Below are 24,612 nucleotides of genomic sequence, written 5' to 3'. Positions count from 1 at the left end.
TAGGGAGGGATGGCCAGGTGGGACCTGACTGTAATGGAGCACGAAGTCTTCTTCACCTTTCCTGAGAGACTCTGGCTTACTTCTTCCCTCGCAGATCTTCTCTGCTTCATCCCTGTCTTCCCCAGCAAGAGCTGCTGACTGGGGGAGGTCAAGGCATCCTTGCTGCTGGAGCATTTTAAGGGCACATTGGATTAAAACCACTCGGATTAGAGTTGAGCCTGACTTGGAGCAGCAGAGAGGGACTAGCTGACCTGTCAGAGGCCTTTCCAACCCCATTTTGTCATCACAGAAGCATGGAGGAGGACAGAAACCTAAGGAAGAAAAATATGCTGTAGAAAGTAGATGACAGGGGGGAGTAGAGCACTGACTGCTGCAGGGCAGGCAGGAGGTGAGCAGAGGTGCTGGCAGGAGCCCCTCTGGAGAAGGGCAGGGGGAAGCGTCCAGATCAGCGAGGAACACCAGCCAGCAACTGCAAATAACAAGCTCCATCATCTCAGCAAGAAAGGAAAGAAGGACAGAGGTCATTAGTCAAAGCAGCAGGTCTGGTCAAGGGCAGGAAAGGCTTGGCTTTTCTTTATTTGAAAAAAAGAAGAAGAAAGAAAGAAAAAGGCAAAAACTGCGTTTCATAACATGGGAGAAAGGAGTACATGGAGGGCTCGGGACAGGCTGCCCAGGGAGGTGGTTGAGTCAACTTCCCTGGATGTGTTTAAAAAAAGCGTAGATGAGGTACTTGGGGATATGGTTTAGCTTAGGATGGGAATGGTTGGACTTGATGATCTTCAAAGGTCTTTTCCAACCTTGTGATTCTGTGAGAGTCCCTCCAGGGATTGCAAACATGAAGCAGGATCATGGCAGAGATACGAAGGCAGGTCATGGACAAAAAGTAAACAATAAAAATTCTCAATTTCCCTGAAAGATAGAAAAGGAAATTACTGCAGGGGAGAAAAGGAAAAAAAGAGAAGAGGGTAGGAGAAAAAGCTGGCATGCCAAATCAAAGGCATCCGTTTCAGTAGCTTTCTTTTAACTACAGTGTAATATGGGAGATCCTGTGTGTTGAGGCAAGTCAGGAGGGGAAACAACCTCTGAATTTTGGGACGTGGGACGTGGGGCTGTCCAGGTGCGATTTGCTTGCCTTGGAGAACCAGGTGTTTGGCTGGGAGGAACGGCAGAGCTGCTGAAGGAGAGAGCAAAAGGGCTTCTAGAGTCTACCAGCCATAGACAAAAGTGACGGGAAGTGAATGTTGGATGAGCTTGTGGCTAGTCCAGCAGACTTCAGAGTGAGGATGTTGGACAGTAAAACCCAAGTGAGGAATAGTAAAGCAGAGACAGACGGGAGAAGACTGAGAACAGATCAGTCATCCTTCCTGGAAGTCACTGAAGGAGTGAAGGACGGGGTGAGATAAGGGCTGATGTTGAAATAAACCATATGATGTGTCTCTGTGTTAGGATGGGGATTTCTGACATCATCATCATTTCATGTAAATGTGTGTTTCACCATGACCTGGACACTTCCCTAGCTCTCGTTTCCACATTATCAGAGTGCCATATAACTTTAAGGTGATTTATCTTGACGGCAATATGTGTGGTAAGGCACTACTATTCTGTGGATAGTGAACAGGGTAAAGTAGAGGAGTATCTTGCCTGCAGTCCTGCTGCGGATGGAGGTTGAAGCCAAGCTTCTTCAGTCCTCAACTAGCAGCTTAAATCCTGGCTCATCTTCCCTCTGAACTCCTGCCCTCAGTGGGAGCCATACCTTCCACGGAGAAATAAAGTTTGGCATTTTTTAATGGTTTGTTTTGTGATGCTTAAAAAAAAGACAAAAAGTTGGTAGTTTCTTTTGAGGTTTTAATTGTTGGGACAAAATTACCTCGTAACTGTATGTATCTGCTGGTCGCTGCAGGGTGTCATTGCAGGAGGGGTTAACTGGGACGGCAGTGAGCGTGGCTGAGTGGCCTTTCTTTGATTTGCTCTGCTTTCTGTTTCAGATAAACCGTGAGAGCTGGTGTTCTCTGGAGCCATGTCCCGATTCGTCTCTGCTGGAGCGCAAGCGGACGCGGGAGTCTCCAGGTGAGCAGCGTGCCGGGTGGCTCTGGATGAGCAGCCCTGCAGTTCTCCTCACCTTTTCTTTCTCCTCCTCGCTTGTGACATCCTTGCCTTGACAGGAAAAATGCATGAACTAAAGAAAACATGTAATGAACCTTCCATGAGTCATTGTTAGCACATGGTCGTAGCACTTGACTTGCAGTGAGCTGTGTGGTGTGTCACCTTCTTGAAGAAGTTTGCATTTAATTACTTCAATATTTTGTTGGTTTGGTTTAGGTTTTTTAATAAACTTGAAGGGTGTGATGGGGGACATAGGCATGGTTTCTAGCTGAAATGATAATACAGTAAGAAATTTAAACTCCTGAATCCATATGTAGATTCAAATCTGTGGCTTAATTTTATTGTTTTTATCTCACTGAATGTTCCCATGATTTCCAGGTTCCAGGAAGCAGGAAGGCTCTTCAGAGCTATCATTCCCACACCCTGCCCACTAGCCACACCAAGCTCCCAGCCCTGCATGTTGGCTGGTGCTTTCTGGCTCTTCCACTGGGACAGAAAGTCTTGCCTGGGCAAGTTTCAAAGAGAGATTGGTGTCCAAGATAAGACAAAAAACATTTCCTTTCATTGAATTACAAACATTCAAAACAAGTAGAGTAATTTATTAGGACCCTGAACAGTGACTTTGCTATGTCTGTTCATAGAGCAGACACATCTTGCCTTGCTCTGTGAGCAAGGGTCTCACCCAGGTCTCCTTCAGTTCATCTGAGAGACTTGAAAGAAAAACAGATTGAATCACTGAGTGTCAATGTGAAACTTAAACCTGATCTTCTCAGAGTGTAGGCTAAGAAGGGATAATGGGGGTGACTGACCCGAAGCATTTATTCTAGGTAGAAGTTTTAGCTCCCATCAAACTGAAATAAGTGCTTTTTTTCTTTATTTTATAAAGAAATAAATAAGAATCCTGTGTTTAGAGTAGTTGTGAGGAGCTGTTTCAAATGTTTTACAGGAGAAGCTGCAGTATCACCATGCTGCTTCTTTCCTAATTGTGTCCCTAAATCCTTTGCCTCTTGGTATTATACTTTTACACTTTGGACAAGAGTTATTGCATGATCATACTATAAAAATATAATATTAATTATGGCAAATTATATAAATTATACTAATATGTCTGTAACACAAGCAGAAAAAGGGAGGATTTGAAGTTATTTAATGTATGCTCTTGTCTGACTGAAGCAGTGGGAAGATCTCAGGCTCTGCAGGTTCTGACTTTTCTCGAAATAACATCGTTCCTGCATATGCATCCCTCTGGCTGCACAGTGGTGCTGTGCAGTGTAGAGAGGACAAAAACATCTGGCAACACCTAACAGCAATAAAAAAACCCCACTAGTTGTCATAATGTGGCTAACTTTAAAATCCACAACTTGATAAGGGAATTAGATCTTTTTGCACCTGCTGAATAATCCTGCCACAGTGGCTTGCAAGGACAGAGTCCTCAAATCTTAGAAGGTAACTCCAGAAACTGTAGCTTCTTACTTTCTGTCAGTGGTTTTGAAGTGAAAAGCCAAGTGGGGCAGATGCAGAGCTATTGGCATGGAACTGGGGGACTCAGCGCTGTCTTGGAGGCTGAGGCTTTGGAAAATGTATGTGATAGGGCTGCTTGGAAATATTTTTCCTGGGGCTTTTTACTAGGTAGTTTTTGTTTTGCCTCTCTATTACGTGCAGAAGTGTGTTACCATCATCAATGGGGAGGGGCAGGAAAAAAAAATACAGAGGTTACACTCTTAATCTGGTGTGTGCAGCAAGCAGGGGTTGATGTGGGATGGGAGTTATGGTCCCCTTGTCATGACAGTGCTGTCACCAGGGCTCGCCAGGTCATGGGGCTGGGAGATGGAGCTCAGCATTGTGCAATGTCTGTGCAGTATAAAGCAAAGAAAACAAACCCAATGAGCTAACTGAGAAAAGGAGGGGTGGAAAAGCCTTCCCAAATAACCGAAAATAAAGGGGAAGGGAGGGAAGAGAGGTTTTGGGGTGGGAGGGGGTTTCCCCGTCACTCTGTTCCTCATCAACTCTCCCCACTGCTTCACATCCTCTGTCCCTCAGAGGCTTCTTCAGAGCCTTTCACTGCCACTTGTGATTTATCTTTGGGGTGAGATAGCCATCCCTTGGCACGGCAGAACCGTCACCACTGATTTTCCACTGGAACGTGGCTCGAGCCCCTTTGTTTTTCAGTCTGGGCTGTGGACACGCTCTGCCGGCAGCCAGCTGGACAGCCGGCACCCTGGCCCGCTCCCTTACAGCCTCTCCGCCTCTCCTTTGCTCTCCTTCTTTTTCTTTTTCTTTCCCCTCTCTCTCCCCCCTCCCTTCTCCCCCTCAGAGATGGAAAAGCAGTTCAGATTTTCCAGGTTTCCCGAAAGGGGAATAGGACCAGGGAGCAGGCACACCACCTCTGATAAGTGCTTTTCCAATTGTCTGCGGCGTGGAAACTCCTCTGCTGGGTAATGGAGTTTCCGAACAATTTTTGGCTTCCCCATGCCCAAACTGGGGACAACCCTGCTGCCATCAGTAAATCAACTTTATTTCCTCCAGTGGTGGAATTGCTCCTGTCAGGTGGGGGTGTTTGATAGGTGCTGCCAGGCACAGGTTAAGGGTGAGGAAGGGGAAAAGTGGTTGGGAAGGGAAAATGGGGATTTTTAGCTAACCAAACCTGTTGGTCGTTGCCTTAATGTGTAAGGTTGATGTAGCCAAGGATAGAGTTCATCAGGTATAACTTAAGAGCGAAAAGATACTTTTAGTGCCCTGGCTCCTCTCCAGGGAACTAAACATGTTTTGGATCTGTTTAGTTAGAACAGGTTGCAAAGTAACACCTTTCTTCTTTTCTTTTTTCTTTTTTTTCCTCAAAAATATTTTGAGTTGGGAGAAATGAATGTCAAACTGTTGCCAAAACTGTCATAAATACTTTTGCCTGAAGGCTGGACAAATGAAATGATATATAGTCATTATTGATGCAAAGACATGTCTGTTAAGGTTTTTGGAAAGGAAGGGCTTTCTCAGTGGCCACAGTCTATATTTGTGTTGCTCATCACCCCGGTACAAACAGCTGGAAGCATTTTGGAAAAAGAGATGCAATATGCTTATATATCAATGTCAGGAGTTATGAAAGCTTTGGAATTTGAAAAGACACTTAATTTGTGAATCCTAAAAAAAGGAAAACTTGTCATAAAAGTCACGCTAGTGTTTTTTCAGTGAGAAGTAAAAGGAATGAAATAATTTTCAGCCTGTCTAAATTGGGGCTTAGAGACGGTAGATTTTAGTTGAGAAAGAAAGCAAATATTATTGAGTTATATTTCTACATTTATTGAGTATAAATCTAATTTTGCAGTTGCTGCAATTGATGGGAAACATCCTGTTAGGCTTATTGTGGAGTCCTTGATATATAGCATATTTTTCAGCACGTCAAGCAGATGTTTTGTTTGCATCATGTGCTTCGATGATACATTTAAAAAAGAGTTGTGAACTCTTAAATAACTTCTTTGAAAATTTGCATGTACAGTTTTGGGAGGTGAACACAATTTATTTAGTTGTGCTTTCTTAAATCCTGGAATTTACTGACTGTGTATGAGTTGGAGGTATGGATGCTATAGGAATTCTTTCTGCTTTGCTCCTGTAGAATGTGAGAATTTCTTGGAGGATGGGCTGAGTAGCATCTGCGCCTCATCACAGGGTGTCCTTAAAAGAGAGTCCGGGAGCGAGTCTGACCTCTTCCCCTTGCCTGGTGATGGGATGGAAGACCTTGTCTTTGGAAAGGTAGGAAAGACTGTTTGGGATATGGTTAAAAAAGCTCTAAGTCTTGATTCAATGAACCTGTACTGCATGTGCAGATCATCTTGGTTTTGCTGGTGAGTTAGAAACCTGGAAGCGATTATCCCGGCACGGAATCGATGGGAAGGAACCTGTCCCCTCTTCGGATGCAGCAGCATGAGGGTTGTATTTACTTGGAGCGGAATTCCAAAATCTGCAGCCCCCAATGGCAAAAAGATGAAAGCAGTTTTGACTGTCTAAAAGTAAATTAGGCGCCAGAGGAACAGCTGAAAAGGTGGATTTTCTTGCAAAGTCGTTAGGGACTACACAGATGCTATGAAAGCCATGTTTAATGCAACAAAAGAGCTTTTCTCCAGGAAACTATGACCTCTGTGCTGACACCTCCAGAACCATATACTGTAATTCTCAGAGGAATCACTGTTTTTCTGTATATTCAGTGGGACTCCTGGGATAGGAAGGAAACGCTCATTCTGAATACTTAAAGCCAATTGCAATGAATAGTTCTGTTGCCTAGGCGACACATCTCTAATGCCTATTTGCGTGCAAGTAGAAGGAAAGTGTTTTCAGGTTTGCTTAAAATCAACAACAGAAGTCATTACTAACCTTAGTCATCCCTGTGTGCCCTTTGTGTTGCTCACGGCTGAGGAGTGGGTGAGACCCGAGATAGAGAGTCAGCCTTCTGAACAGCGGATGTCTCGCTTCAGCATCAGTCTTCTGCTATCCATCAAAGCAGCCTGAATTTATTCAGAGGGTGACTAGGTTTTGCTTTTTAAAAATCATCTTGCTGGTCATTTATATTCTTCTTGACATGATGAAAAAGGACTCAGAGAGAATATACTGATGCAGAATCAAAGGGGACATGGACTGCAGAGCAGCCAACACGTTGGTCTCTGCTCCATGAAATCACATGCTTAGGGCCACCTTACCTGTTTGAGCAGGCACAGGTCCTCCTCTGAAAACAAAACTTTCAGAGTAGGTTTCACACATGTTTTCAGAGGAACACATTGAATGAAACAAAATTCTATTTGCTTAAATCAGATGATGGTGAATATTTTCCATCAGGATGGGAAACACCACAGCCCGGGCTAAGTGATCTCATGTGCTATAAATGAACAGTAAAGTCATCTTTAATGCATGTGGTAGGGCACAGAGCTCACCAGCCTCATCCTTTCCCATCTTACTCTCAAAGTGATGTAAGACCCAAGATTGCGAGAATATAGGGCTCTTTGGCAGAGCAGAAGACTGTCTTTAATTTTCTTGTGTAGAGTAGTATGAATTACAACAGCCAACTGCCACTTGAGCCTGATTTAATGCTTGTATGGGGATGAGCAGGAGAAGAATGCTGTGGGAACACAGTAAATGTTGTATTTTACAGGATTTTAGCTTTTTCCCTTTCTTACATGGAAAGCTTTCTGCTCCAGATAGGAGAAAGAAATTAAAACTTGAAAAGGATAGGTAGTGCAAGGTAGTCGGGGTGCTGCAGGGAAAAGAATGAGATGGTGGGGAAAGCAGATCTTCAATTGCCAGTGGAGAGTGGGCAGAGGGAGGAAATAATTTTCTTTGTAGAAAGTGCTTAATTTAGGAGCCTTCACATTGTTCTTATGTAGCGATAGATTGCAGACTGTCTACAAATGGGTTCAAAGGGTTCCTGAGTTTAATTTAGGAAGTTATTCAAAGCTAATCTCAACCTCAGTTGCTTTTTTTGTCTTGGCTTTGCTGACTAATTTGATTCCTTGTCTCTCAGAATTTATCTGAGTACCTTTTCTACAACTGAAGTTCTTTCTAGATGGACTGAAATACTATTGCAGTGTGATGAGCTCATTCCTTAATTCAGCATTTTTTTATCTCTTTTTTTGACCACTGAACTCAGCCATTAGAAATACAAGCTATAGATATTTTTATTAACCACTAATATAAGTGCTGGATGTAATCTTTCTTCTGAGAAGCATTGTAAGATGTATGCCTTGGTTGTAGTCGGTTAGTTGCAAGCCTCTTAAATAATACAATTTCCATATCAAATTGGGAAGAGAGAGAACATGTTTATGAACAAAAAGAGGATCTCATACCTTTCAGTGTTGTGATGACTACTGTTGTTACCGGTCCTGTTTTTGTTTCCCCTTTGTATGGAGTAGAGTTGTTTATATCTATTAGAAGAGGTTCTCTGGTTGCATAAATCACTGCTGTTAACTGAAAAGAAATTCAGGAAGAACAAGCCCTTGTCTGTCCAGGATCTATGAGCTGCCTCCACAGACTTCATTTCCAAGTCATAGATTTTTAAGGCCTGGTTCAGTAACAGAACCGTGGGAGTGTTGAGGTCACAAATTGGCAGGTACCTTGGCAGGTACCTTAACCTGAGGTCCTGGTGATTGGAACATGCAGTCATTGCCATCTCCTCACTACCTCTGGTTCTTGGCCTGTTCTGATTTTACTCTGAAGGGCAGGTGTGTAATAGACCTGCCGGGTTTAGAGAGCTTTAGCAGTACAACTTGACTTGTTTTCTCAGACATAGAGGCAGTCCCTGAAATACAGAAACTGTTTCCAATGTGAGGTCTCAGGCTTCAGCAAAATGTTTTTGGGTTTTTCTGTTGGGGTTTTTGTTTTGTTTTGGGTTTTCTTGCGTCAGTGCTTTATTCCCGTGACCTCGTCATCCTTCTCCCTCTCAGCCAGCCATCTGGGCAGGCTTTGCAACACCCTCCTCCTTGAATGATTAATGCTGCATAAAGTCATCGCTCACAATCATCTGGCAACGTCCTGGGTGTAGCCCATACGCTTTGCTCATCTTAACTTTTAACCTGCCACCGAAATTCAATGTTCAGAAGTTTTTTAATGTGCCTCTTGGGAAATGATTCACAAGAAAGGCCTTGAGAAGCCAGGAACACACAGATCATTGTCAAAGGAAGGGGTTGCAACTCAGCCCCTTGAATTTTGTTTCATTTCTGCCTGTCTTTGGTTTGATCAAGGAAACACACAAATACATAAATATTTTAACTCTTTTAAAGTTACTGTTTCTCTAAAAAAGTAAAAACCCCAAAACCCCCATAAACAAGAAAAACGAACCCAAGCAACCCCAGGGAATAAAAGATTTGAGAGAGGCTTTCACTGGGGAGCGATTGCACCACTCCAAACCATGATAATTAATAGGAGGCCACTTCTGAGGTTAACTGTGGGGACCCTGGAGTCATACCCAAATCCAAATAAAATTACTCATCTAGATTATATTTCAAGCCAACTAAAGATGTTGCCCCCTTCTGTGTACTAGTAAGCCAAATAAACTTCAGGATGCCAGGGTTTCATTTTGTGACATTCTCAGCCCCACCCCCACCCCCCTTTTATTTTGTCTAATTGCTGTGACACCTTTAACATTTATTCACATTGAATATCAGTTGGCATCGTAAATTTGTGTCTCTGCGCTTTGCGTGTTGTCATCACTAAAATGATCCTAAGACCATTTTAATTCCATTTACCAAGACCTCCTGCAGATGGAGTGAATTAGTTGAAGAAATTGTCTTAACATCCCTCACCATCCTAGTGATTTCTCTTACCCTATTCAAGAAGAAACAGATACATTCTTTTTCAGAAACCTCACTTTCCATGACTTGCTTCCTTTTTTTCCCTAGCTTCACACCAAGCACTGTTTCTGAGAGTGAGGAAAACGTCCATTAGTATGTCTGTAAAGGCTTTTTTCAGCTGTGAGTTTTATGGTTGCAATTAAGGATTTAATTCTCTGAGGTGTGATGCAGCAAGCCTAACTGGAAGAAAATTAATATTTCTTTAAGGTTTCATTTTTCCTGTAGGAGAAGAAAACATTAGAGAACTATTTCTACTATGCAAACAATATTTTCTTACTCAAATAGGATTAAAGAGCAATGCATGTTTACTGGCACTTGGTCAGATAGCTAGGTGTTTTGCCAAGTAGCTACAGTATAGATGTGGACGTGTCAGCAGCACTTGAGTCCTGATATTTAATATGAACTATTACACTTTTCTTTAAGAAAAAAAAAAGTCATTTTAATGAGGACAGAATATTTCAGAGGAATAAGCATTGGCCACAAGTTCAGGGGAGTTGTTTATTGTGTTCTGATGCTCAAGGTAACAAAATGGGTGAAATGTAATTCACATATTTCAATATCTCTTTAAACTGCACTGCACAATAGAAACCCCATGTGTTTCCTGCTAGGGAAGTGGGTTTTGTTCTGCATTTTAAACTGGAGCTGTATTCTCATCTGGGAAATACATTTTTATCTTTTTTAACCTAATTCCTCCCTGTATAATTTGATGTTCTGCATTACTGTTGCTAGATTTGCATCCAGATTTCATGTTTCCAAACAGACCCATCCTTCCACTCTACCGCTGGCAGGTCGTCCTCTCTCCTCCTGCTGTGCTGCCCTAATGTCTAACAGTATTTTTCCGTGTGTCAGAAAAGCGAAGCAGACTGTTTCCTCTACTGGAGGAGTATTATCCACATAATGACAACGTAATTTGTCCGTATTTAAGCAATTCAGTAAGCTCTCATCATGAGTCACAAATACCAGATTATCTTAACTAATGACAAGCATCATTGAAAACTTTACAGGGCATCCATTTCAGTTCTCTTTTGTTTTAACCTACACTTCCTCTTTAAGTATGTGTCAAGCCCACTATTTTATGTTTACAGTGTAAGTTTAATAGTAGTTTCCCAAATTCACCATTAATCTTTGGCATTCCTTACCATGAAATGCATGCTTTTGAAGGGATGTAGTTTTATAGTGTCTGTGTGTTGTGCCTGTGTTAATGTTTTGTATTTAAAAGTTACATTGTACTTGTGGGTGCTGTCTTCCTCCCCCCCTTTTTCTTTCTTTGATGTGGTGAAGAGAGGAAATAGTATGACAGCATTTCTTTCAACCACCTTAGGACTGAAAAATAACAAAAACTTGAAATAGACATTTCCTCTAAATTGTGAGATGTTTACTTAGAATAATTCTTGAACACTTCAGTTTCTTTTGATTCAGTTTAGTAAGAAGCTTTTGGCTTATAATGTGTGCCCATCAAAAAACCACACAGAAAAGCACCAGTGACTTGGAGCTAACGCTGCTGGCCTTGGGGAAGTCAGGGCAGTGGGATCGGAGGTGAGCACTGCCGAGAGCAGCACCGCTCCCGTTCACCCTGTCCCGTGTGGGTTTTAATGCCCATCTCTTCTGGGAACAAGATTTTGTAGCCCACTGGCTTCTGCCAAATGAGAACCTACAGCCTGCAGCTCCTTGAACATTCAGCTTCTGCTGAGACACACTGAGCCTGCTATTTGAAGACAATTAACCACTGCGGCGTTGCTGAATGGTCTATTATATATGGTCTGACAGATCATTCTGCCTTTTATTATTTTAAATGATACAGCAAAGGGCTTTGCAGGAGAATAAATTGAAACTTCCCACGTCAGTCCCTTGGGGCAAGCACCATTTCAGACTGTCATGTCAGAGAGATGGTTGTGTTTTGGGGTTTTTCTTTATGCTAGCCAGGGGGAACACTGAATGCATAGAGGCTCTTCTTGGGCTGTATGGTCAGCATGTGGCCTTTGGCCAAAGAGAACCAGTTTGCCTTCCACTTACTGCTTTTGAGCAAACTAAACCAAAAAGTTATGGTATAATGGGAGACCTGTAATACAGGGTGGCACATCCTGTAGAACAGTATTTTTCGATTACAGTTGGATTTGCAAAGTGCCGCAAACCCTGGCATTAACTTTTTGCTCAGTGGAAAGTATCAAGGGACAGGGATTTAAGCTTTTTATTTTTCTCTCTGCTTTCTGCTACTGAATAATTGTCCCTTTAGTGCTGCATATTGTCCTGTAGCTCTCATGGCTGAGAGCTACAGACCCATCCCAGGTCCCACAGGAGGGGCTTGTGTTTGTTCTCGGGAGTCGAGTTGACCCTGTTCCCCATTCTCCATCATTAACACCAAGTGAACCTTTGGCACTTTAATGGCACCTCAGCTGGTAACAGGTTCAGCTAGAAATGGCAAGAGGGGTGGGATTTGCTGTCTTGGATGAGATGTGGAATTGCAGAGAGGAAGGCAGACAGTGAGCTGAGTTGGGAGCCTGGGCTTATGGCAACGAGGGAGTTCCTGGGTGGAAGAGATTGCCCTGCAAAACCTTTCAACCTTATTTGAAACTGGAGCAAAAAGTCTCTCTTCTGCGATGGATAATTTCCCTGGAGCTATCAACTAGGAAGTCTTTAGCTCATGTGAAATATACAATATCTGGAATTACTTAAAATATTAAATGTGTATTCACTGGGAAGTGTCTGGGTCAGGCAGGATGGGGCGTTGAGCAACCTGATCGAGCGAACAGTTTCCCTGCCCATGGCATGAGGGTTGGGCTAGATGGTCTTTAAAGGTCCCTTCCAACCCAAACTAGTCTGTGATTCTATTTTAATATAATTTTAATTCTTCTTATCTACAGCAGCCTGAAGAGGAGCAGTTTGCATGTGATGTCACCAGCTCCAGTTCCTCTGCAGATGACACCCTTTTCCTGGAGAGGAAGTCATCTCTGGGCAGCGACACATCCCTTCCCTTCCCACCGACAGTGAACTTCATCCAGCCCAAGGACAGGCACAGCCTGGATGGCAGCTGCACCAACATGGTGGCTGCAGAGGGAGGAGAGAAGGAAGAGGAGCTGGACAGTATCACAGATGTGCCACCTCATTCCTCTGTCTTACGAAACTCCATGCGGCCGCTGTCACCTTTCCGCCGACACAGTTGGGGGCCAGGGAAAAATGCCACCAATGAAGCAGAAATAAATCAGAGGAGGTGAGTGAAGAGCTGTTTTGATTTAGTTTGCCCCCATCCATGCATATTTATCTAAGCTTTGGGCTTGGGCTGATCAAACAGAAAAGTGAGGATGTCATTTCTAATTATTTCTTTTTCACTCAAAAGGGGTGATGCGTATTTGTTTGGGGTTTTTAAAATTGACTATCAGGATTAAAGTATTTAATATCTACAGTACTCTTGAGCTTTCCAAAGGGAATGGAAATGTCTCAGAACAGGTTTCTCATTTGAACTATCTCCACACCTTTCTTTACAAAGGGCTTTGTTAAAGAAATGTGTCTCATTGACCGCAAGAGAGATGACCATTATTGCTCTGAATGTATGAAGAGATAGTCAAACCCTGCGTGTTTTGAAACCAGCGGAGGTTTGGCCAGTGTTTTTAATCCCTTTTAGCGCTTTCAGAGCAGGGTTAGCCAGTCAAAACGACTGGCTCAGGGTGCTGTATCCTCCTGTCCCTCTGGTGTAGACCAGTAGCTTACAGAGGCTGCAAGCCCAGGCGTGCAGCCCAGCACCGCTCTCTGGGCTTCCTGCTGCAATCTTCATGGCCATTGGTCTGCTTTGAAGGTAATAAACAGAGCCGTTGTATTTGGTGATACCACAAAAATAAAACAGGTTCCTGGTGAGTTGTTAGTGGCTTATGAAGATAACCCAGTGAGAGGCAGCAGCCTCTCATCAGAAGTGTTTGCATTCTTTACAGTTCAGGAGATGTGGGCAGCACCAAAGGAATATCATAGCCCCTTCAGATTTTTAAAGCCAACTTTGCAAAACATTCAAGACCCTGTAAGTAACACAGGGGGAAAGATGATTATATTAGTAACAACCACCAATTTTGTTTTTTCATTACTCCTGATCCCCAGGTGATATTTAAATAAATTAATACCTGCCTTTTTAAAGCTACAAAAGAGTCAGCATGTAAGGTATGCATGCAGGTCTGTGACATAATGTCTATAAGCTCCTTAATTCAGATTTATTTTTAAGTGTAGGACCTCTTTTATAAGGCTTTTTTAGGGTAGTTAGCTGCATAGCTGGCAATTACTGCTAACACTTAAAGGATGGGGTTAAATTCTCCTGCAGCAGGCTTTGGAGGCTGTTTCTGATATGGGGAAAACACGTTCATTGTAAATGTGAGAAAATTGGAGTTAAAGGAACAGTGATTATTCTCACATGTTCTTAGATACAGCTGCTGCTACATAAGGATAGCTGTCACATAGGTTAATTAAAAAAGAAAAGCTGGGTGGGTCTCTGCTGCTGATTTGGTTCCCATTTGTTTTTTATATTTCTTTTAAAAAGGAATTTGGATTATTTAGGCTGTTATTTGCTGGAGGGTTTTTTCATCCTCCTTTGGATTTTTCATACGTGGCTGTTGTGATGTTGAGATTCTGGTTGCTTAGTGAGCAATAACAAATACAGAGGAAGTGAAGCCCAAACAAGTTACTTTTGTACAGATCAGTTAAATTTGGGGTTTTTGCTTATTCATTTATTTCTTGTGCAGTAAATAATTTTCCATTTAAAGTTGAAAAGCCCTTGGTGAAACCTGACTTTTGCAAACTTTTCAAGTCATGTCACGTGGAGCACAAGCCTGAGCGAAGGTTTGTCCTGCTGATGGGCAGGGGCTGCGCTGCTCCCACCACCCCTTGTCCGTTTTCCTTCTCTGGACACCTGTGTCACCTCTTTGCTCCATAGGTGAGCAAAAACTAACCCAGGGAATAGATCCAGGCTGCACAGCTCAGAAGAGGAATGGGGTGGCATGGGGTGGCCTGCTGCATGGTCAGCTGAGCGGTAGGAGGTGCCTTCTGTCCCAGCAAAGTGCTTACAGCCTGGTCCAGCCCCCATCCATACCAAAAATAGCCTTCCCACCGATGGCAGAGGTAGCAAAGTCAAGCTTAAATACAACTGCTGATGCAGGACCCAAGGAGCCTACAGGAAAAAAAATCAGTCCTTTTGCAGGATTTGGTCTTTTCCAGCATTGTATGTTTTCTGTTTGTAGGAGGGATGAGCATTAAAGTTTGTTCACAGAAAAGATCAGAAAAAATGTCTTAAAATGTGCAAACACGCTCAGTTCCCCTCCCTTCCCCTCTCGCCTCAAATGCACTTCATTGGATAATCCTCATGTCTACATTTTGCTATTAAAAATACAAAGAAAACTAACAAAGCTGCCACAAAAGGATGTTCATCCTTCAGTTAATTCCTGACATTCACAGCGGATTTGAAATGCCTGTCTTTCAACAATGATGCAGTGTTTTCAGGGGTTGGGTCTGAGGAAAGAAAAGCCAGCATTTTTCACTGATGGATTAAGCACTGCAAAACTGGAGCTGGTGTTAATCACGGTTGCTAACAGCTTCTGTCAAATAGCTTGTCCTTATCTAAACTTTAAACTGACCTGGCTTTGGCAGCAGCTGAGTTGCAATGTGGTCAATACCTGTAAAATCTTTCTGTACAATAACAAAACCCCAACTGAAAACCAGATTTATTTGTAAGAGAGAGAGAGGGTAGGAAAAGAGAGACTCATTACTTCCTTCACTATTTAATTTTGTGTTTTCCCTGTACTCCATTCCCTGTGTTGTTGGTGTGGTGGGGATAGTGCTCCTTCAGCTGCCATTTGTTCATTTTTTTCCATTCAAGCTGCTGACCACTCTCCATGATTCATTTTCAGTTCAATGCGAGTTCTGGGGGATGGTATAAAGAAGCCTCCCATTCATAGGAGAAGGTACAAAGCCATCTAAACGTGACTAACCATTTTGCAACTGAATGCCTGCTAACTCCATACTGTTGTTAGTAAACCTGTAGTACCTCTCAAAGCATTGGCGTTGGAGCTGTGCATCCCGCTTGGCTGCTTTCTCTCTCCAGTCTGACCCAGGGCTGTTTTTCTGACCTGCAGAGCACACACTCAAGCCATTTTTTCTTCAGGATGATATGTTAATAACGTAGAGAAATCTCAGATATCATTTTGTTGGCCTTTGCCATGTGTAAGATTTGAAGTTGCATTAAAATAATTGTTCACCTGCAAGCATGTGCATAACTTGGTTTTAGAGCACATCAGAGACTCCTGCCAAGACTTGCAAGGGGAGCACCTGGGCAGGGGGTGCATGAGGTATCTCAAGAGTTGGAGAATACTCTGCAGACCTGCAGCTGGTTGAATTAAATAGCTTCAATTTTGCTCTTTTGCCGTTTTTTAAAACCAGCATCCTAAAATGTAGAAAATAAGTATTTTTTTTCTTCCATGTGTTTTTTTTTTCTTCTGTACAGCAGACTTTCAGTTCCTGTTCCATCATGCAGACACACATTTTCACTCACGTAACCCTTGTGCTACTAACATATAAAATAAGACACTTCATTTTTTGATACAGCAGACATGGACTGTCCACACTTTCACATTTTTAAGTTCAACCTCACCTTTTCAGTGGTTCAACCTCTTCTTATCTCCCACAGCTTTCTACCTCTCCTCTTGTGGCAGGTTAACTTGGGATTTCACTTCCCTTGAAATGGATGGGGTTGTGTGTGTGTGTGTGTAAACACACTACTGTATTTCCATGCATGGAAAATGTTACTGTGATGTTAGTGCTGAAAAAGTCACTGTGCTCCACCATGCATCAGCATAAATGAAGCCATGTGAGCACTGCTGCAGAGTTCAGAAGAGGGCTCTTAAAATAAGAATTTAAAAAGAAAACAAGGCACAACAAAGCAGCAGCTTTTTCTACATCTATGAAGCCACTTTATTTGCATCACTGTGCTCCAGAGGAAGTGCAGCGCTCGTCTTCTCAGCTCATGCAAATAAATATCTCTCTACTTGTTGCCTGTTAAGGCTCTTCTGTAGAAGCTGTGTTAGTATTTTTAGAGTAATAATACCCTGAAACACCGAGCTTGCACGTAGAATAAAGAAAATGTCTCTAGTAAGCAACCTAAAATACCTGGTCGTATCTGAAATGTGTGGTAATTTTCTCATAAGCATCCTCTATCTTTGTTTCTTCCCTGCCCCCCTCAACTTCGGTGTCATCCTCTCTAAGCTCAATTGCAGAGCAACAGCCTGAAACTAATTGCAGTAGTTCATGCTCTCCCACAAGGCTGATGTAAAATTGCTCATTCCCCCCCCTCCCAAAGCCATCTTCTGTAAAGGGGTTTTGCATGCTCTGCATTGATCTTGTTGGGTTTTTATGGTGTTGCCAACAGATTGTGGGTGGCTCCTCAGCAGGATTGTAATTCTGTGAGACTGCTTTCCACAGCCCTTGCCAAAAAGCCTTTTTCCTTCTCTGAGACCTTCCACTGCTTTCAGGCGTCTTCCTACATATGTGCGTGGCTTCTCCCCTCCCTCCACTCTTGTGCTTCTCCTTCCTGCAGTTTTACCATTTGGGATTGTCACTATCCATGGCAATGGTCAGGGACAGAGGCATCTTTTAAATGTAAGTGTGTACGTGTTGGTGTAACTGTTGCATTTCATTTTCTTAACGAGGAAAATCCTCTCTCCTTTAATTGAAAACTGGCCACATGAGAATTCCTGACTTGCAAACAAGTCAATGCAAGTGTAGCTCCAAGCATCCACCAAGCCCAGTAGTCTAGGGGCCGTGAGCAGATATCTGGGGGGAAGCAAGATAAGGGGAAACATGTGTAATACCTTCCTTGGGATACTTTCTAAGCCTCCACCTAGTTTCCAGTGGGCAGGTTTTACTGACGTGCTGGGAGCCTGAAACCAAACTTGAGAGTGCAGATGTGTGATGGAGATGGGTTTACTGTGGCCAGGACTTATTTCTTTTATCATCGTATAGTTCCAGCACCCTGCTGTGAGCAGGGACATCCTTCACTAGCCCAAATTGCCTAGAACTCCATCCACTCTGGCTTTATTAATATTTCCATGGATGGGGCATACACAGCTGCACTGGACAACCTGTGCCAGTGCCCCAACACCCTCATAGTGAAGAATTTTTTCTTAATGTCTAGTCTCAATCTCCCCTTCTTCATTTTAAGGCCATTCCCCCTTGTCCCGTCATCCCATGCCCTTGTAAACAGTCCATCTCCAGCTTTCCTGTACCTTTCAACTACTGGAAGGCTGCAGTAAGGTCTCCCTGGAACCTTCTCTTCTCCAAGCTGGACAACTCCAACTCTTTCAGCCTGTCTTCATAGGAGAGGTGCTCCTCTGTTCATCGCCCTTCTCTGGACTAATTCCAATAGGTCCACCTCTGTCTTGTACTGGGGACCCCAGAGCTGGACACAGTACTCCAGGTGGGATCCCACAATAGGAGAGTAGAGAGTCAGAATCTCCTCTCTCAACCTGCAGGTCGCACTGGTTTTGATGGGAGTGCAGGATACAGTTGGCTTTCTGGGCTGCCAGTGTTCAGCTTCTCATCCACCAGTATCCCCAAGCCCTCCTCCTACTTGGGGCTTTTCTCAATCCATTCTTCACTCAGCACAGCCCCATGTGCAGGACCTTACACTTGGCGTCACTGAATTTCTTGAGGTTCATGTGCATTTCTTACATCTTTCATAATGTCACGAGTCCTGTCAGCAAACCTGCTCCATCCTGGCTCTTTCCATGGAGCCACAGCTCCTGCCAGGAGCTTGATCCAGCACAGAATCCCCACAGAGTCACATCCTTCCTTGTGCATCCACCTGCTCAGGTGTGGGGTTCTGCACAGGCTGCAGGTGGATCTCTGCTCCACCATCAAACTCCATGGGCTGCAGGGGGACAGCCTGCTTCACTGTGGTCTTCTCCATGGGCTGCAAGGGAGTCTCTGCTCTGGCACCTGGGAGCACGTCCTCCCCCTCCTTCTTTGCTGACCTGGTTGTCAGTATGAGTTGTTGCTCTCAAATATTCTGCTTTCTCTGGTTGCAATTGCTCTTGGTGTGTTTTTTTCCCTTCTTAAGTATATTATCCCAGAGGAGTTACTGCCTTGGCCAGGGGTGAGTCCATCTCAGAATCCAGCTGGCATTTGTTCAGTCAGACATGGGGGAAGCTTCTAGCAGCTTCTCGCAGAAGCCAACCCTGTAGCCTCCCTGCTACCAAAATCTTGCCACACAAACACAATACATACAGAGAAGACTTAATTAAATACCTATAAGTGATTCTTTTTCGGCTTTGGGGATGAGAGGTACCAGAAAAATACTAATCAATACTAACACAGCAGCGGTGTGTGATTCCTTGTGCAGCATTGGCTTCCCTGTGTTACAGCCTTGCTTTCCCCAAAACCATCTCTCCCCACAAGGAGAGTTTCTCCAGTACACTGTATACTCACTGATGGGATGGGTTTGAGGGAAACGTGGGCTGTCCTGCTATGTGTTGGTGATAACCTTGGTCATTTGGGGCTCAGTGGTGTGTTCTGGCAGCCAGAAATACGTAGAAGCAACTGCATTATTTGTTGGGGGTTTGCTGTGGGTTTGTTGTGGGGTTTTTTTTTGAGGTATGCAAGAGTGAGAGTCTTTTAACATTCCCCTGTTCCATAACAATCCAATAATCACAGCCCTTTTCCTTTCTTTGCCTCTTTTGATGTTCCCAGTTTGAGCTGGTGTCCCTCTGGCGTACAGTTCATTACCGTGGGTCCTGACTTTACTTGTAGAAGGTACGGTATAAACACACAGCAGCAGCAGCAGCAGAGCACTGCAAACACCCTGTCGCCAGCTTGTTGTGCCACCGTCTTTCCTGCTGCTGCTCTGGCTGAAGCGTGCACGCCTGCCTTTGCTTCCTTTGCTCTTTCAGCAATTAGTCTTGGGAAACGGGTCCTCTGAACCCAGGGTGCAGGTAAAGGTGGTGGCTGCTTTGCATTGGCCTGGAGCGTTGCAGAAGCTGCACTGTTGGTCTGAGCCACGCTACTCTGTGATGATTTGATGGCGGGTTTTTTCCACAGCAGGGATCATAACAATAATTATGACAGCCAGAGAACCAAAATGAGAGTTAACGTGCTTCGGGGCTGCTTTATTCTGGATGGATCTTCTGATGGATTTAAGTTTATACAGCCTTGCTCTTTGCAAATTGAAAGATCTAGTTTCTTCTTCAAAGAGGCTAATCATATAAAGCTTTCTGTGAAAACCCAATCTGATAGCCACAGCTGAAGATTTCCCAGGCATTTAAAGCTGGCGCTTTCAGTAGGAAGTCCCAGAGTTGGGATTGATGCTTGCAGGTTCCCCTGGTGGTCCCTGGAAGCCAATCTCCTAGTCCTTACAGCTTTTGATTTCTTCTGGCAGTTCTTGCTGGTTTTGGGTAGAGCTATTAAACTCTTCTTCTGAAGACTAGGCTTTGAAAATTAAGTCTGATACGTTCTTCCTGTTGCAGATTTAACTACATTTGGTCTGTATATCCCAACCAACAATTACAGCCCACTGTTCCCAACTGATGACTATTTTATGTGCTGTCTGATATTTGCAGTTTTGAGCTGTTTGTGTCGCAACAAACTACATGATTTTTTCTGCACTGTATTATGTCATTGATACTACCTTGGGATGCAAGAAATGTTCCTCAGCCCTAAGTAATCAGTAGAAATGGGGCTGATCTCTCTTTGCAGGTGTTTTAGAATAAATTTTATAATGCCTGGTATTGATACTCTTTGTTCAATCAGAGTCTCCCTAAAGCAGATTAAATTATAAATGCCTGAGTCTTCTTTCTCATTAACTAACATGAAAAAGGCTTTAAAATTTAACTAAATCTCACTTAAGATTTATTGCTGGTTTTGCTTTGAAGACGTACATTTATCAGCCACGTATGCTTCTGAAGAAATGCAGGACATTAATCACTGCTGTGCAAGTCAACCTGAATTTACAGGTCCTCTGGTTGTTTAATTAATCTGTTCAATCTATGGTGTGTTTTCCCTTTCATTTCATGTTTGCTTGTTGGCCACTTAGGTGTCACAATTAGCCTCAAGTTGGGATGTGTCTCCAGGATAGGCCTTGTTTCAAACTAGCAGGGCTTTGTGTGCATAAAATCAAATTATTAGCCACAGAGTCGTGCTAGTTGTGAATCTGTAAAGCTGATGGAGACATTTATTGAATTAAAAAAGAGAGAGAGAGAGATAGGGGAAAAAAAGAAACCAGCTTTGGCAGAAAGAAGGATATTAAGCACTGCCAAAGCTTTGTGTAGTGGGAAGTGGTAAATAGATTCAGCAGATGTGCCTGCAGAGATGAACGTTACATGCAGCCCAGAGCTGATTTTGTGGCTGCTGGGAAGGAGGTGGTCTGGAACAGCACAGACTGTGCTATACAAGGTAGTTTAATTTGGGTGTCTTTATTCCCAGGGAGAACCTAATAAAAAGCTAATGAAGAAAATATGTAGAAATATGAAAATCTTTAGAAAGAGTTTCTTCTAGATTTTCCTGTGCACCATTCCAGAAGGGGGGTGGGGGGGTGGGAAGGTAGGAAATCCTATTGACCAAGAGTTTGAATGGTTGATCTCAAGCCTCTTTAGAGGCTCAAAGATGCTGCTATTTGTTCTGAAGAAAACAAAAATCCCTCCACTGCTATCTGCACTTGGTCACTGAGAAATAACATGCTGAGGGATAATATCAGCATCTCCCTGCACAGTTTAGTTAGTGACTATGTTGTGTTTTATGCTTGAAGGTGCTACGTGCTGGAAGACAGCAGTCCCTAAGTGTTTGTCAGCATCTAACCTCCATGGTTTCTTTTCAGTTACAGCCTAGAAGGCCTTGCTGGAGACTCCGATGAGAACAAGAAGCCCTCCGGAAACTTGGAGGCTTCTTCTCTGAGCTCCAAAGACCTCAGACGGAGTCCACTAGCCAACAATCAGTGCGGGTCCCTGGTCTTGCTCACTGAAGAACTCGAGCAGAGAGAAATCAGAGACTATGATCACCAGGTAAAGCTGTCCAACTATTGTTAGATTTCTAGAATATCCTATATCACTGTTTTGACGTAATTTTCCCAAGTCACAGTTTCACTGTGAAGGCTTCCACCCTTAAGGACAGATATGCCATAATATTATGAGAGTCTCTGCTTATTTTTATTAAAGAAGCAATTATAGTCCTGCTGCTCTAAATACCCTGGATTTCCAAGTTTGATGTTTCAGCCATAGTGTTTTCTGGCTTCGTGCCAGAATCATTAGCCAGCCAGTCTCTCTGCTTCATAGAGTCACTGCTTTACTTCAGGGTAGTAAACAGGTCTTACAAGATCTGGCCTGTAAGAGCTATTATGTCAAGATTCTCATGTCTCCTCTTGCTTCAAGGAAGGGCATTTTTAGGGAACACACTGCTAACTATCAGATATTTTACCATGTTGAACCACAGCCTAGTTATGCTGAGGAGTTGGAATCACAACAGTGATTTCAGTGGTCATCAAACAATTAACAAAATTCATCCTAATTAATATCCAAATAATATCTTGCAAGAAGATCAAGCAGTTGGAGTCTGTTTTCTGTGCAGTTAGTTGTCTTCCACTTCAAAGACAAAACAATATGTTGTGTTTCACCTCTCTGACACTGCATGGATTTTTTGGTGGTGCCTTGCATTTCTCACCTATTAACCTTACACCAGGATCCTTCCAATTTTCTGCAGTTTGAAACTGAGAATAGAAGCAAGCAGGAGCGCTGAACTGTGATCTGTGGTTGGATAGTACTGTCATGCTTGATATATTTGCTCAGTGTGGTTATTTTCTGTTCCACAGATGCATCAAACATCGCAGCCACAAGGATTTAATTTCTGTTCTTCCGCTGTTTCATCTTCACTGACCAAATCTATGTCTCTAATGTCAATTAGTAAACCAGCACTGGACAGTGAGTAACACAGTTTTCCCTTATCCTTATCCATTCTGCCATCTGTATTATTAATTATATTTTGATACTTTCCCAAGACAGAATTTGCTAGTACTTGCTCTTGCTTTCCTATGTTACGTGAAATATGTCTCACTGCTTCATGGAACTGTGGGAAAGGGAGAACTCTCTCAGTCTAGATCCATAGTTTGGTCTTCCCAGTGTATCCCTTGTATTTCTAGTTCTGTTGGGTTTCTTTGGGATTTTTTTCTTCATTAGATTAGCGGTATGAAGACTATAATTTATTGAGTTTGTTATTTAAAAAAACAAAACAACAGTTTGAATTTGGACATTTCAGAACTTCTTTGATGCCAAGGTAAATTCCACTTCATATCTTATTTTCCTACTTCTAGATTTTTTTCATAGTTGGTATATGGAAACTTGAAAATCTATGTCTTGGTCTCCTCAGGGGAATTTGTTGCTATTTATTTTGAGTTAAATATTTTGGGGCAGTAGGGTGTAATTTACTGAATCTCATTACTGAAGAAAATAATAAAGGATAATTAGGTGAAATTTTTCAGTTCAGCTTAATTGAAGTGATAACAAGAGCTTAACTTTGTAACTTCACTGAATTGATTCTTTCAGCTGAAAAAGTAATTCAGGAGGTGGCAGCTGGATGTGCTTAGGGAAGGGCCATGTTACACGTTTGCATTTTATTTATTGCTAGCCAGAAATGATATTGACATTTTAGATGATGTCTAATCTCTGATCTTCTCCTCTTTATTAAGACACTTCTCCCTTGCAAAGCTGAACAGGGAAAAGGTGCCTTTAAGAAAGGGGTTTTATTAATTTAGGAGGCTTGCTGGAGGAAGCTCACAGAGACTGTGTTTTGTAGAAGTCTTTTTAATTCTTAAAAATTAAGCATGTGGCCGAACGGATGGCAACCAAAACACAAGCAGATCTGTCCTGTGAAGAGACTGTCTCTTGCTCTGTGTAATGTTCTTTCCTCCTTGGGCTAAAGGCTTCTGTTATTTTAATTGTTACTTCTTTTTAGCGACCAGTTTATGGCCATTGCATCCAGTTGGTAACCAAACATGATAAGTAACAGCTAGCTCCAGAAAACATGCTGTTGGTAGCCGAGAGCCTGACCGAGCGATGCTCCTCTCTCTTGAGACTTCAGGGCAGGCCCCCATGGCAGGGTTTGGCAGTTCAGGGTTTGTACCTCCTTCTTCAAACTGGACAACTCACTGCCTGTCTGCTTTTCTCTGTCTTATGACCCTCATGAAAAATGCTGTCAAGAGCTGAGCTGATGATAGACAGGTTTGATTATCCCATTTTCTTCTAGAGTTGGCCTAGTCACGATGGACTCATTGAGAGAGAAGGAAAAGAGAGGATGTAGTAAGCTTTCTGGAGGGGCTGTGGGACAAAGAGCAGGATTAATCTTCTGCTTTGGGGTTGGATGTGTATGAGTTTTGAATACTGAAGTTAAAAATTACCAATGCTTCTGTGAGCTTTTATTTTCTCAGTAGTTTATTTACGACTCCACAGAAGAGCCTCATTTTTCTAGGAAGGTGGTTTCTGAAAATCAGTGCATTTGAGGCAGTTTATGTGAGCATCCAAAAGGATTGCTCACCTTGAAAATTTAGGTAGCAGATTCTCTTCCCCTATCTGACACTTTCCTGACTTCAGTAAGTCACTTCATTCTTCCTCAGCCACTTGCATAGCGGAATAGTGTTACCACAGTTGTCACCATAAGTGCACGTGAAGCAACTTAGTGTCTTTTACAAGAAGGTCTTGGTGTATAAACTGTCCTGTATCACCTATGTTAGACACTCATATTATTGCAGCAGAGTACTTCAGAGTTATGCAAGAACGAATCCTTTATTTCATGACACTGAATTCAAGGAAAACTTTATTTTTTCAATTCACTTACATAATCTTGAGGTAGGTGTTTAAAAACAAATTTCTCTGATCCCTGCAAATGTGATTTCTGAATGGGAAGAAAGCAGTGTTCTGCATGAAAGTTTCAAAAACTAAATCCAAATGAATAAACATATGGAGGGCTTTCTTTTATTTTTCCTGTTTATTGTCATATGTACTGAGGCAGTAGTAATTACTAAGGCTGAGTTTTTAGCCTGCTCTCCATCTGATGTCTCAAATGTTCCAAGAGCTGCTGTGGCCATTCACAACTGTTAATCCTTCAGCATTTTATAGAGGGAGGTCACAAGAGCTGTTGGCTGGAGTGCTCGGAAGACTGCTTTCGGCTTTGGAATAGCAAA

At 42.8% G+C, this 24,612-nt stretch overlaps 1 protein-coding gene across 1 annotated transcript in view; it reads left to right on the top strand.

The window, feature by feature from the left end:
• AKAP13 (A-kinase anchoring protein 13) overlaps window positions 1-24,612 on the top strand; it is a gene marked incomplete at its 5' end in the record, with an annotated part of 150,529 nt that overhangs the window by 89,766 nt on the left and 36,151 nt on the right. Inside the window, 7 exons of the mRNA XM_084267772.1 lie at window positions 1,986-2,067; window positions 5,711-5,847; window positions 12,293-12,639; window positions 15,311-15,364; window positions 19,143-19,205; window positions 21,262-21,445; window positions 22,249-22,357. Coding sequence (XP_084123898.1) covers window positions 1,986-2,067; window positions 5,711-5,847; window positions 12,293-12,639; window positions 15,311-15,364; window positions 19,143-19,205; window positions 21,262-21,445; window positions 22,249-22,357 — 976 coding nt within the window. The remainder of the gene's footprint in view (window positions 1-1,985; window positions 2,068-5,710; window positions 5,848-12,292; window positions 12,640-15,310; window positions 15,365-19,142; window positions 19,206-21,261; window positions 21,446-22,248; window positions 22,358-24,612) is intronic.

Source organism: Gallinula chloropus (genome assembly GCF_964237585.1).
Source record: "Gallinula chloropus genome assembly, chromosome: 9".
Lineage (NCBI taxonomy): Eukaryota > Metazoa > Chordata > Aves > Gruiformes > Rallidae > Gallinula > Gallinula chloropus.
Note: the sequence above shows the minus strand (reverse complement) of the source record. Positions and strands in the feature narration are given on the sequence as shown.